Here is a 12,774-nt window from a genome sequence, read left to right on the forward strand (position 1 = left end):
TGCAGAGGAGTGGGGGGGAATCAAACTCGGATCGCAATCTGCAGCTCTTAACCGCTCCACCAGACTGGCTCTCAAAACAGCCCCATGGAGTGTGACCCCATTGTAAGCCTGACAGTCTCATCTAGCCTACCTCACAGGGTTGTTATGAGGATAAAATGGAGGAGAGGAGAGCAATGCAGGCTGTGTTGGGTCCCCACTGGGGAGAAAAGATTGGAAATCTACCTTTGTGCCAGAGGACTCAACTCCTACTCTGACATCCTCCCCCCTGCACCGCACTGGATCTTCGCCAGCACCTCTTCCCTGAGATCCGTTAATTGAGGTGCCATGACTTGAACCTGGAACCTTCTGCGTGCCAAGCAAGGGCTGTGCCCCTGAGCTGCAACCCCACAGAGCAACCCCACAACGAGACCGACAAAGGCCACAAAACCATCTGTGTTAGGAAATCATAAATAAAGCAGCTGTGTGAGTTGGAAGTAAAGCATCCAGAACTTCCACGGAGCTGAGATTGCCCATGAAAATTCACTTGTGGTTTGGATGGGGGACACAGCAGAAGTCTGAGTAATATTCTGGCCCGTGCCTTCACGGCTCGTCCCCTGCGCTGGCCTCCTATAGATTTTTTACTATTGGCTTTGGGGGTTTTTTTCCCCTCCCCTCAAGTTTCATCCTTTGACTTTTAAAACTTGGGGCGTTTAGTTCATCTGTTCATTTCAATTAGGGGGAATAAGGCACACTTTCCCTCGCGTTAGGTTTGCCTTGGAGCATTTTCCCGCCATTGTCTTCTCCGAGGGGAAGGGCTTTTTCTGCGCTTACGGGGCACGTTCCAGAAACAGAGCCAAAGATGAAGCTTTGAAGGCAGATTTCAGTCGCCTCGGCCAGATCTGAATTTGGCTCGGCCTCAGCATCTCGCTGTTCACGGAGGGCCAGATCTGGAGGGTGGAGGGTTGCGTCCAAATGTAAGGGCAGGCCACCAAATTTGGAGTCGTAAGTTGGGAGGGAGAATGTGGCTCGGTTCTCGGGAACCCAGCTCCGAGCTGCAGCGTTCGCGAAGGCTGCTGAGTAATGCTGGGCTCTGGCCCCATAGACTTCCTTTGGGATGGGCCCGACCCTCCGGCCAGAATTTTGTCTTCAGCACAAAGAATGCGAAAGAGTCCCCTAAACTCCCAGCCCGACTTTTCACGTGTCACTTCTTTTTGCTTTGTCTCCTCCCTTTTCCAGGTGGCGTCACTGCTGTGCAGTGCCCCAAAGAAGAGAGCAGGAGTGCCGTAGCCCCACATGAGACCTCCGGCACCAAGCGGACCTACGACATGATGGAAGGGAGAGTCCCGCGGGGCTTGTCCGGGCGCGACCTCTCATCTGCTAGCATAGAAGGTGCGATCTTATCTTTGCAAGCAGTCAGAAACGGGCAAAGAGCCCCTTTCCCAAACTTCACCTCCCCTTTCTCTGAGGATCAGAGGGAGAAGTCTCTGGCTGTGCTCCTTTCTGTTGTTTTCGAGCTCTGTCATAGGGCATATAGAACCAGAATTGCTAAGTGTGCTGTAGAAGAAGACCGTAGATTTATACCTTGCCCTTTTCTCTGAATCAGAGTCTCAGAGCGACTTACAATCTCCTTTATCTTCTTTCGCCACAACAGACTGGGGAGGTATGGTGGCTCAGTGGTAGAGCATCTGCTTGGTAAGCAGAAGGTCCCAGGTTCAATCCCCAGCATCTCCAACGAAAAAGGGTCCAGGCAAGTAGGCGTGAAAAACCTCAATTTGAGACCCTGGAGAGCCGCTTCCAGTCTGAGTAGACAGTACTGACTTAGATGGACCGAGGGTCTGATTCAGTAGAAGGCAGCTTCCTATGTTCAGACACCCTGTGAGGTGGAGCTGAGAGAGCTCTCCCAGAAGCTACCCTTTCAAGGACAACTCTGCGAGAGCTATGACTAACCCAAGGCCATTCCAGCAGCTGTATGTGGAGGAGTGGGGAATGAAACTTGGTTCTGCCAGATAAGAGTCCACACACTTAACCACTACGCAAAACTGGCTCTTGCTATAGTCCAATTCCGCGAGAGCATTTCTGTGCAGAAAAACTAGCTGCTCCCACTACCCACGACCCGGTTCCCTTTTTTCAGATTACCCTCAGTTTGCTAGCTGGCCAGAACCTGGTTATTCGAGCCTTTTATGGAACCTGTAGAGTAGGAATGAACAAGACAGTGTCCTTACTCACATGAAAGGTGCCTTCCCGTATTTCTGGGCGTGACCTCTCTTGTATTAGAAATCAAGCACTAACCTTGTTCCCATAAAACATCAACCGGTATTCTCATCCATCTGGAGAAGAGAACACGAAGCTCGGCTCTCGTGGTCCTTTTTTAAATATGCCCAGTAGGGCTTTTTTTTTTTTAGCAGGAGCTCCTTTGCATATCAGGCCACACACCCCTGATGTAGCCCATCCTCCTGGAGCTTCCAGTAGGCCCTGTAAGAAGAGCCCTGAAAGCTCTTGGAAGCTTGGCTACATCAGGGGTGTGTGGCCTAATCTGCAGAGGAGTCCCTGCTACAAAAAAAGCCCTGATGCCCAGAGTAATACCGATTAGAAAGAAGGGTCAGATAGAAGTTTCCCTCCAGGCCAGATTGGCCCAGAGATCCTGGCGGTTTTTTGGCTGCCTCTGGGCCTAGAGCAGGAGTCCCTGGAGGAGTGTGCCACGGAGTAGCTGTGAATTTCTTGCGTTCTGCAGAGGCTAGACTAAATGACCCTTGAGGTCCCTTCCAGCTCTTACGTTTCTGTTTTTCTCTGTCTCTGTTTCTCTCTCACGTAAAATATTTCAAGAAAGTTTTGGTGAACGTACAAGAAGCCATGTTGGATCAGGCCGATGGCCCATCCAGTCCAATACTTTGTGTCACATAAGAACATAAGAGAAGCCATGTTGGATCAGGCCAATGGCCCCTCCAGTCCAACACTCTGTGTCACATAAGAACATAAAAGAAGTCACGTTGAATCAGGCCGATGGCCCATCCAGTCCAACACTCTGTGTCACAGAAGAACATAAGAGAAGCCATGTTGAATCAGGCCAATGGCCCATCCAGTCCAACACTCTGTGTCACATAAGAACATAAGAGAAGCCATGTTGGATCAGGCCAATGGTCCATCCAGTCCAATACTTTGTCACATAAGAACATAAGAGAAGCCATGTTGGATCAGGCCAATGGCCCATCCAGTCCAACACTTTGTGTCACATAAGAACATAAGAGAAGCCATGTTGAATCAGGCCAATGGCCCATCCAGTCCAACACTCTGTGTCACATAAGAACATAAGAGAAGCCATGTTGGATCAGGCCAGTGGCCCATCCAGTCCAACACTCTGTGTCACATAAGAGAAGTCATGTTGGATCAGGCCAATGGCCCCTCCAGTCCAACACTGTGTCACACAGTGGCCGAAAAACCCCAGGTGCCATCAGGAGGCCCATCAGTGGAGCCAAGACACTAGAAACCCTCTTTCTCTTCAGGCCTTATTATGCAATTAATACGTATTTGCACATCTTATATGGTATAAACAATTTTATTGGTAACATATGGTAGCAAATCTATATCAATATCTTACAACTTAAAAAGAAAAATTTATCTACCCCATATCTTACTTTTCTCCCACCCCTCCCCCCGTTACGTGACCCCCGCCAGTTTTATTTACTTAAAAAAAACAGATATTAAAGATACCCGTAACTATTAAAAAAACCCCAAAGGTTATATTCTTCTTTTAAAACCTAATCATTATCAAAAACTGTCCAATGTCCTTTTATTTTCCACTCTTTTTCTATGTAACTTCTGAACTTCTTCCACTCCCTCTTAAAAACTTCCAAATCATAGTCTCTTAATGTTTTTGTTAATTGTCCATTTCACTCCATGTCATAACTTTTATAATCCAGTCCCATTTCTCTGGTATTTTTTCTTGCTTCCACAGCTGCGCATACAATGTCCTAGCAGCTGAGAGCAAGTACCAGATTAAAGTTCTATCTTCTTTTGGAAATATTTCCATTTGTAGTCCCAACAGAAAAATCTCTGCAACTTTATTGAATTCATATCCCAAAATTTTTGAATTCTCTTGCTGAATCATCTGCCAAAACATTTTAGCTCTTTCACCACATATGGTAGAAAGAACCTTCGTGCTTTTTACATTTCCAACTTCTGTCAGGCATCTTATTGAACATATGAAGCTGCCTTATACTGAATCAGACCCTTGATCCATCAAAGTCAGTATTGTCTTCTCAGACTGGCAGCGGCTCTCCAGGGGCTCAAGCTGAGGTTTTTCACACCTATTTGCCTGGACCCTTTTTTGGAGATGCCAGGGATTGAACCTGGGACCTTCTGCTTCCCAAGCAGATGCTCTACCACTGAGCCACCATTGTTCATCTTTGCTAGATTTTTAGGAGTCATATACCATCTATACATCATCTTAAAACAATTTTCTTTAATACTTTGACATGTTACGAGTTTTATAGAGTTCTTCCACAGATATTCCCAAGATTCCATTTTTATTTCTTTATTAACATTAATTGCCCATTTAATCATTTGAGATTTCACTACTTCGTCCTCTGTAGACCATTGTAAAAGTAATTTGTAAACTTTTGAAATTAATTTGTCATTATCTCCAAGCAGAACTTTTTCCAATTCCGTTTGTTCGTTCCTTATTCCTTCAGTTTTAATGTCATTCTCTACCAAACTCTTTATTTGTTGCATTTGAAACCAATCATATTTGTAACTCAATTCTTCAGCAGTTTTCAGTTCTATTTTCCCACTTTGTATTTTTAACAATTGACTGTATGACAGCCACTTTTCTTCACCTATCTCAGCCATTATCTTTATTACTTCAGCTGGCACGATCCATAAAGGTCTTCTCTCATCTCCATATTTCTTGTATTTTGTCCATGTATTTAATAAATTGCTTCTTATATAATGGTGAGAGAAAAGACCATCCATCCTTTTTTTTTCCATAATACAAATACGTGTGCCAGCCAAATTTATTTCCATGACCTTCTAACATTAGAAGTTTTTTGTTTAACAGCGTTATCCATTCTTTTATCCACACTAAGGAAACTGCTTCATGATATAATTTTAAATCTGGTAGTTGAAATCCGCACATCTTATATGGGAACAGGGAGTGTGGTATACCTTCTCCCCAAAAGTTTAGCCTGTCCATTAGTACCGCTTTCACTCTTTCTCTCGGATAAATTTACTCTTGCTTTTTCCAGCTCTGTTGTTTTCTTTCATCTAAAATTAACCATTCAGGATGAGGAACGTGGAGGAAAATATTAAATTGGGACGTTGGTATTAGTCGTGGGCTTCAGAATAGGCTGCTTCATTAACCTTTAAAAGAAACCCATCTCATTCAGAACCAAAGCCAAATGGCTCAGCTGCATTTCTTATTTCCGCAGAAGACTGTTTCAGAGGATGGCCATATTGATCTGCAGAAGAAGAGCTGGATTCGAGTCCAGCAGCACCTTCGAGACCAACAAGATTTTGCAGGGTGTCAGGTTTCAGAAGCTTATACCCCTAAAATCTTGTTCCTCCCTGACAGGGGTGGTCAAACTGCGACTCTGGAGCCATATGTGCCTCCTTTACATATATTGTGTGGTTTTCGAAGCCCCCAGCATCCCATCAACCAGCTTGGAGTGGGCATTTTTCTCTTTAAATCACTTCTCCAAGCCAGCTGGCAGCTTGGGGACGCATTTGAAGTTAAAGTTGCTTTCTTTCCATTTCTCCCTCACCCCTCCCATCTGTTTGCCTCCCTCCTTCGTTTCCTCCCTCCCTCCTTCCTGTCTCGCGGCTCTCAAGCATCTGACATTTATTCTATGTGGCTCTTACATGAAGCAAGTTTGGTCATCCCTGATCTCTGAGGTGATGCTGGATTCGAATCTAGCCACAAAAGAGTATTTCAGCCTCACAGGCCAGGATTTGCAGACATTTTATATTTTTCATAGACTTGCCCGAGATTCTTAATAGGGCTTGCTTCTCGTGTTTAGCTAGCATAGCATGCCTGTAGCTTCTGTGTGGAAAAGTCCCATCTTGCTCACATGTGAATAACACGACAGCATGGGCGCCTCCATTTGCGTGGGTCTTTCCCACAAAGAGGAAGGGAGCCAGTTGGGGGAGAGACTCGGGCCTAGATGGTTCTCCTTGTGAAGAAGAACCCAATGGGATCAGTTCAGAGGTCCAACTAATGCAGTGTCCGACTGATACCAGAGCCATCGTGAGACTTTCAAAAGCACTGTGTGAAGACCGCAGCCCTCTCCTGGTGTGTGTTTGTATTATTTGGTAGTCAGTTGCACGCAGAACCTAGAAGCTCCATTTATGGCTAACAGCCTGTGATTAAAATTGGAGTCCAGTGGCACCTTTAAGACCCACAAAGTTTAATTCTGGGTGTAAGCATAAAAAAAGGTAAAGGTAGTCCCCTATGCAAGCACCAGTCCTTTCCAACTCTGGGGTGACGTCGCATCACGACTTTTTCACGGCAGACTTTTTTTAATGGGGTGGTTTGCCATTGCCTTTCCCAGTCCTCTACACTTTCCCCCCAGCAAGCTGGGGACTCATTTTACCGACCTCGGAAGGATGGAAGGCTGAGTCAACCATGAGCCGGCTACCTGAACCCAACTTCCGCCAGGGTCGAACTCAGGTCTGTGAGCAGAGCTTGGATTGCAGCACTGCAGCTTTGCCACTTTGTGCCATGGGGCTCTTCGGGTATAAGCACACACCCTGAATAAAACTTTGCCTGGTCTTAAAGGTGCCACTGGATGCAAACTTTGTTCTGTGGCGTCAAGCCAACACGGCTGCTCCGCCTGAGCCTGTGATTGACCCTGTCCTCCGCAGTCTGTCTAATTTCCCATTGCATTCTGAATTTTAAAATGTTTCATAAATGTACGCTTATTTCATGGTGCTTTTTCCTCCCTTTGAAATCAGAGACACCACAAAGAGTGGGCAGACAGCAGGTTTTTTGTTATGCTGTCTGGTTTTCTGTTGGCAGAAGCTCTGCAGAAACAATTCAGTTCCAGCCGTTGCAAATGAAAGAGACTGAAATTGTGCAGGTTGTTTTCTTTAAAAAAAAAGAAAAGAAAGAAAGAGAAAGAGCTGGTGTAGTGGAAAACATTAGTGATTTCTTTTTCTTTGGGATCCTTGTAGGTCTGATGGGCCGAGCCATCCCGCCAGACAGGCACAGTCCTCTGAACTTAAAAGAACCACATCACATCCGGGGCTCTATCACACAAGGTAATGGGCTGTGAATCTCAAAGAGCTGGTGTCTTGAAAAACTGGAGGGCCAGTTTTGGTGTAGTGGTTAAAAGCGCAGACTTTTATCTGGGACAACTGGGTTTGATTTCCCCCCTCCTCCACTCGCACCTGTTGGAATGGCCCTTGGGTCAGCCACAGCTCTCGCAGGAGTTGTCCTTGAAAGGGCAGCTGCTGGGAGAGCCCTCTCAGCCCCACCCACCTCACAGGGTGTCTGTTGTGGGGGGAGAAGATATAGGAGGTTGTAAGCCGCTCTGAGTCTCTGATTCAGAAAGAAGAATGGGGCATAAATCTGCAGTCTTCTTCAATGGGAGGGACAGTGGCTCAGTGGCAGAGCATCTGCTTGGTAAGCAGAAGGTCCCAGGTTCAATCCCCGGCATCTCACACTAAAAAGGGTCCAGGCAAAGTAGGCGTGAAAAACCTCAGCTTGAGACCCTGGAGAGCCGCTGCCAGTCTGAGTAGACAATACTGACTTTGATGGACTGAGGGTCTGATTCAGTAGAAGGCAGTGTAATATGTTCATATATGTTCATAGGCCTAAGGGGAGGGACGGTGGCTCAGTGGTAGAGCATCTGCTGGGTAGGCAGAAGGTCCCAGGTTCAATCCCCGGGATCTCCAACTAAAAGGGTCTAGGCAAGTAGGCGTGGAAAAAACCTCGGCTGGAGAGCTGCTGCCAGTCTGAGTAGACCAGTACTGACTTTGATGGACGGGGGTCTGATTCAGTATAAGGCAGCTTCATATGTTCATATGTGGCAAAGATAGTCTGGAAGTGTACGGGGCTTAAGTGTCACGTGAACACCTCGACCAATTCCCCACTAGCCTTGTCCCAGACTCACACTCCTCTTCTCCATGGGACCTCCTTCTGATTTCGGACAAGCGGCCCCGGGACTTCAGCTCGCCCCGCCTCTTTCGTGCAGCAAGCAGGGACCTCTAAAAATCGATTTCAGTTTTTTTGCGCGAAAGAGGGCGGAGCGAGTCACAGCCCGACGGAAGCCCCGCAGAGAAGAGGAGCGTGAGACCAGGACCAGGCTAGCGGGGAATCGGTCCTCATTTCCAAGCCTGCTTCAGTAGCTGTTGACTTCGGTTGCGGCCTTAGAGCCGAGCAGTAAGCGCAGGGCCAGCCCTGCCACTGGAACTAGGTGATTGCTTAGGGCGCCGGCTTCTGGGGGGTGCAGAATTGGGTGCTCCCCATGTGACTCGGTGACATTGTCGGTGCGGGGGGCGGGGCAGAAGTTAGCCTTGCCTAGGGTGCCAGACAGTCTAGGGCCAGCCCTGTAATGCCCGGTTGACCGAGAGTCCACTTGGACCGTTCCATGTCAATGGATACCCTGGTGCTCACCTGAGCCCTTCTGGCTTCCAGCCTGAGAGGAGTCTTCTTGCAGCTGGCTTTGGTGGAGCCAAGAATTGCCAGAAAAACGTGACATTTGCACAACTCACAGGGCTTCCAGTCAGTCCCCTTCTTCCTCCTGGACGAAGGCAAGCTCGTCTATGTGTGGTTTTCATCTTCAAGCAGTGTGGAATAAACCACTGGAGGGGAATAAACCATTGGAGGGACAGCAAAATCCTCCTAAGGTGGCTTTTACCGCTGATGATCCTTCCAGTCCTGATCGTCCTCGATTCAAGACCCAGCCTATGAAAGATCCAGTCAGCTGTGGGAGGGGAGGGGGAAATAAGGTTCTCTGCATTCCGCCCCCCCCCCCATGGAGCAAAACCCCAGGAGTGAAGAGGCAACCCTACCTGGATGCAGTGGGATGGGTTGGCTTGTTCCTAGTGGGAGGTGCTGTAACCTCTTCCCAGTCGCATGAGAGAAGATGAAGAAGATAGAAGATATTGGATTTATATCCTGCCCTCCACTTCGAAAGAGTCTCAGAGCGGCTCACAATCTCCTTTACCTTTCCTCCCCACAACAGACACCCTGTGAGGTAGATGAAGATATTGGATTTATATCCGCCCTCCACTTCGAAGAGTCTCAGAGCGGCTCACAATCTCCTTTCCCTTACCTCCCCCACAACAGACACCCTGTGAGGTGGGTGGGGCTGAGAGGGCTCTCACAGCAGCTCGCCCTTTCAAGAACAACTCTGCCAGAGCTATGGCTGACCCAAGGCCATTCCAGCAGGTGCAAGTGCGAGAGAGTTGGGGAATCAAACCCGGTTTCTCCCAGATAAGAGTCCGCACATTTAACCACTACACCAAACTACAGGTGAGCTTCATTTGGGCTCTGGGACCGAAGCAGCCCCTTAACTGCCCTTTGCGCCCTGAATCAAGTCCTATCGGGTCAGAAAGGACACTGGAAAGAGCAATAATGCTAGGTGAAAAGTTGAAGGCAGCAGGGATTCGAGGAAGACCCGGCACAAACTGGATCAACTCAACCAAGGAAGCAGGCCCGTCGCTACAGTGGGGGGGGGAAGGCCACTCCATTCAAACCCTCCTTCCATCCGTGTGGCCCCTCCATTGTAGGGCCTCCAGTCTGCCCCCTTTGCTCAGCACCACTCGCCACCCGCTCTGAACAAGTGCAACATTGCTACTGTAGGGGCTTCAAATCGGCATGGGTGGGGCAGGGGAAGCCTACTTGAAGCTGGATCCCCCTGGAAGGTTTGCTGAGTTAGACAAATTGCAGGGGGCGGGGGGGGGGGCGCTGTCGCTTTACTTGAGAAGTGGAGAAAGCGTTTAGGGCCAAACCGGTGTGCCACCTGCCCCCCCCCAAACAAAAAAAAATGCTGCTGCAGGCCCCACCAAACGTGGAAATTCCTGGCTACGGCCTTGCAAGGAAGCCACAAGGGCCCTCCGTTTGCAAGACTTGAACAAGGCTGATTTGGATGAAGGAATAGAGGGAATTGCTTATTAAATTTGCAGACGATACTAAATTGGGAGGGGTTGCAAACACAAAAGAAAACGGAACAGGATCTGGGATGACCTTGACAAGCTGGGAAACTAGGCTAAAACCAATAAAATGAATTTTAACAGGGATAAATGTAAAGTTCTGCATTTAGGTAGGAAAAATCCAATGCATGGCTATAGGATGGGGGAGACTTGTCTTAGCAGTAGTATGTGCAAAAAAGGATCTAGGGGTCTTAGAGGATCATATGCTGAACATGAGTCAACAGTGTGATGCCATGACTAAAAAGGCAAAAGCAATTTTGGGCTGTATCAGCAGAAGTATAGTGTCCAGATCACGCGATGTGATGGTATCGCTTTACTCTACTCTGGTAAGACCTCACCTAAAGTATTGTGTTCAGTTTTGGACACCACATTTTAAGAAGGATATAGACAAGCTGGAACGGGTCCAGAGGAGGAGGATGAAGATGGTGAGGGGTCTGGAGACCAAGTCCTATGAGGAAAGGTTGAAGGAGGTGGGGATGTTTAGCCTGGAGAGGAGGCCGCTGAGAGGTGATAGGATCACCATCTTCAAGTACTTGAAGTGTTGTCATATAGAGGATGGTGTGGAATTGTTTTCTGTGGCCCCAGAAAGTAGGACCAGAACCAGTGGGTTGAAATTAAATTCCAGCTCAACATTAGGAAGAACTTCCTGACGGTTAGAGCGATTCCTCAGTGGAACAGGCTTCCTCCTTGTGAAGTGGTGGGCTCTCCTTCCTTGGAGGTTTTTAAACAGAGGCTAGATGGCCATCTGACAGCAATGAAGATCCTGTGAATTTAGGGGGAGGGGTTTGTGAGTTTTCTGCATTGTGCAGCGGGTTGGACTAGATGACCTTAGAGGTTCCTTCCAACTCTATGATTCTATGATTTTGAAGGGCATTAATTCAGAGGGTTACTGTAAGTTGGAAGTGACTTGATGGCACTTAACACACACACACAATTCCAAAGCAGCAACTTCCATTTTAAAAAAATTGCCATCCAGGGCTGAGTTTTACCATTGAATCGAGCTCAACTGTTACTGCAGAGTTACCAGACAGATTCAGTGGGTAATCGTGAAGCTTTTTTCTGGCAGGAGAGGGAGAAATCTGTGGTAGTTACCATCCATTCTGTGAAAGTAGTTACCATCCATTAAGTGATAAGTTATGGGACCAGTATGTAATGGGAAAGACAATAGATAACTCTTACTTCGAAAATGATACTGATCTGGCTATAGAGTATGATTTGCTTTGGGCCCCGGTTTTGGAATTCTTTGGGAATATTACCTTTTTCCCCAATAGAATAAATTGTAGGCTATCTCTTCATTCGTAATTCGTAAGTAGAGAAAGAAGTACTTTTCTCCCTTTCTCACAATACAAGAACTCGTGGGCATTCGATGAAATTGCTGAGCAGCCAGGTTAAAACGGATAAAAGGAAGTACTTCTTCACCCAAAGGGTGATTAACATATGGAATTCACTGCCACAGGAGGTGGTGGCGGCCACAAGCATAGCCACCTTCAAGAGGGGTTTAGATAAAAATATGGAGCAGAGGTCCATCAGTGGCTATTAGCCACAGTGTGTGTGCTTGTATAAAATTTTTTGCCACTGTGTGACACAGAGTGTTGGACTGGATGGGCCATTGGCCTGATCCAACATGGCTTCTCTTATGTTCTTATGTAATACCTAGCATATTAGGTATTGTTTTTGTAAATTGTTTGTTTATATGCATCCAGTGATCTAAATTGGATTCTTGTATGTTGCATTTATATTTTTAGTATCCATTTTCCCTGTGCTCCCTTCGTATTCGATTAGATTCAATAAAGTAAAATCTATTTTTTTAAAAAAAATTCCGTGAAAGGGTCCCCCACCCCCAGATGAATTACCTTTTTCGTGCGCTGTTCCAGGAATCCCTCGATCCTACGTAGAGGCCCCCGAGGACTACCTCAGGAGAGAAGCCAAACAGCTCAAGCGGGAGAACACGCCGCCGAGGGACTTCTCCGAGGCCTACAAGGTCAGGCCCCACGAAAGCCTCGCCCCTTTGAAAATGAAGTCGGCTCACGAAGGCCTTGTCGCCACGGTGAAGGAAGCGGGGAGATCGATCCACGAGATTCCCCGGGAGGAGCTGAGACGCACACCCGACGTCCCCCTGACGAGGCCTCTGAAGGAAGGCTCCATCACCCAGGTATCTGTGCCGGTTTTGTGGGCCGAGGAGGAGGGGGTGTTAGGGCCCGTGGGTCTGCTCCTCGCTGGTGGGCAGGAGTTCCTCTTTTCCGGTCCCGTCAGGAATGGCGTCATCTCAGTTTGGTGGGTCCTGGGTTTTAAAAACGGGCACAGACTGTTACAAGCAAGCCTCTGGATTCAATGGGCATCGTCTTTAGGGTCCCCCCCCCCTTTCTGGTATCTTGGGACAAAATGGCCAGGTGAGGGAACTTTTTGCATTTCAGTCGAAATCGGCAAGTGGAACTCAGAAAGTCAAGGTGGGAGGGGTCGGACCTCATAGCTTCGCTGGCATTCTAGGAAAGATAGCAAGGATGCTGGCTTCAGCTTTCTTTTTCCAAACCCAAAATGACAACTGTCGGGCCCCTGGGGCCTTCCGGAGGTCCCCGACACGGCCATTGCCCCCAAGGAGCTCAGTCCTTTGGTGCCTCTGGGCGGCTAACCCAGAGGTCTCAGAAT

At 47.8% G+C, this 12,774-nt stretch overlaps 1 protein-coding gene across 1 annotated transcript in view; it reads left to right on the forward strand.

Moving 5' to 3' along the window:
• Positions 1-12,774, forward strand: part of NCOR2 (nuclear receptor corepressor 2) — a 480,522-nt gene that overhangs the window by 406,964 nt on the left and 60,784 nt on the right. The window contains 4 exon segments of the mRNA XM_060250121.1: positions 1,216-1,368; positions 7,144-7,230; positions 12,003-12,280; position 12,477. Coding sequence (XP_060106104.1) covers positions 1,216-1,368; positions 7,144-7,230; positions 12,003-12,280; position 12,477 — 519 coding nt within the window.

This window comes from Heteronotia binoei, chromosome 11 (assembly GCF_032191835.1).
Source record: "Heteronotia binoei isolate CCM8104 ecotype False Entrance Well chromosome 11, APGP_CSIRO_Hbin_v1, whole genome shotgun sequence".
Lineage (NCBI taxonomy): Eukaryota > Metazoa > Chordata > Lepidosauria > Squamata > Gekkonidae > Heteronotia > Heteronotia binoei.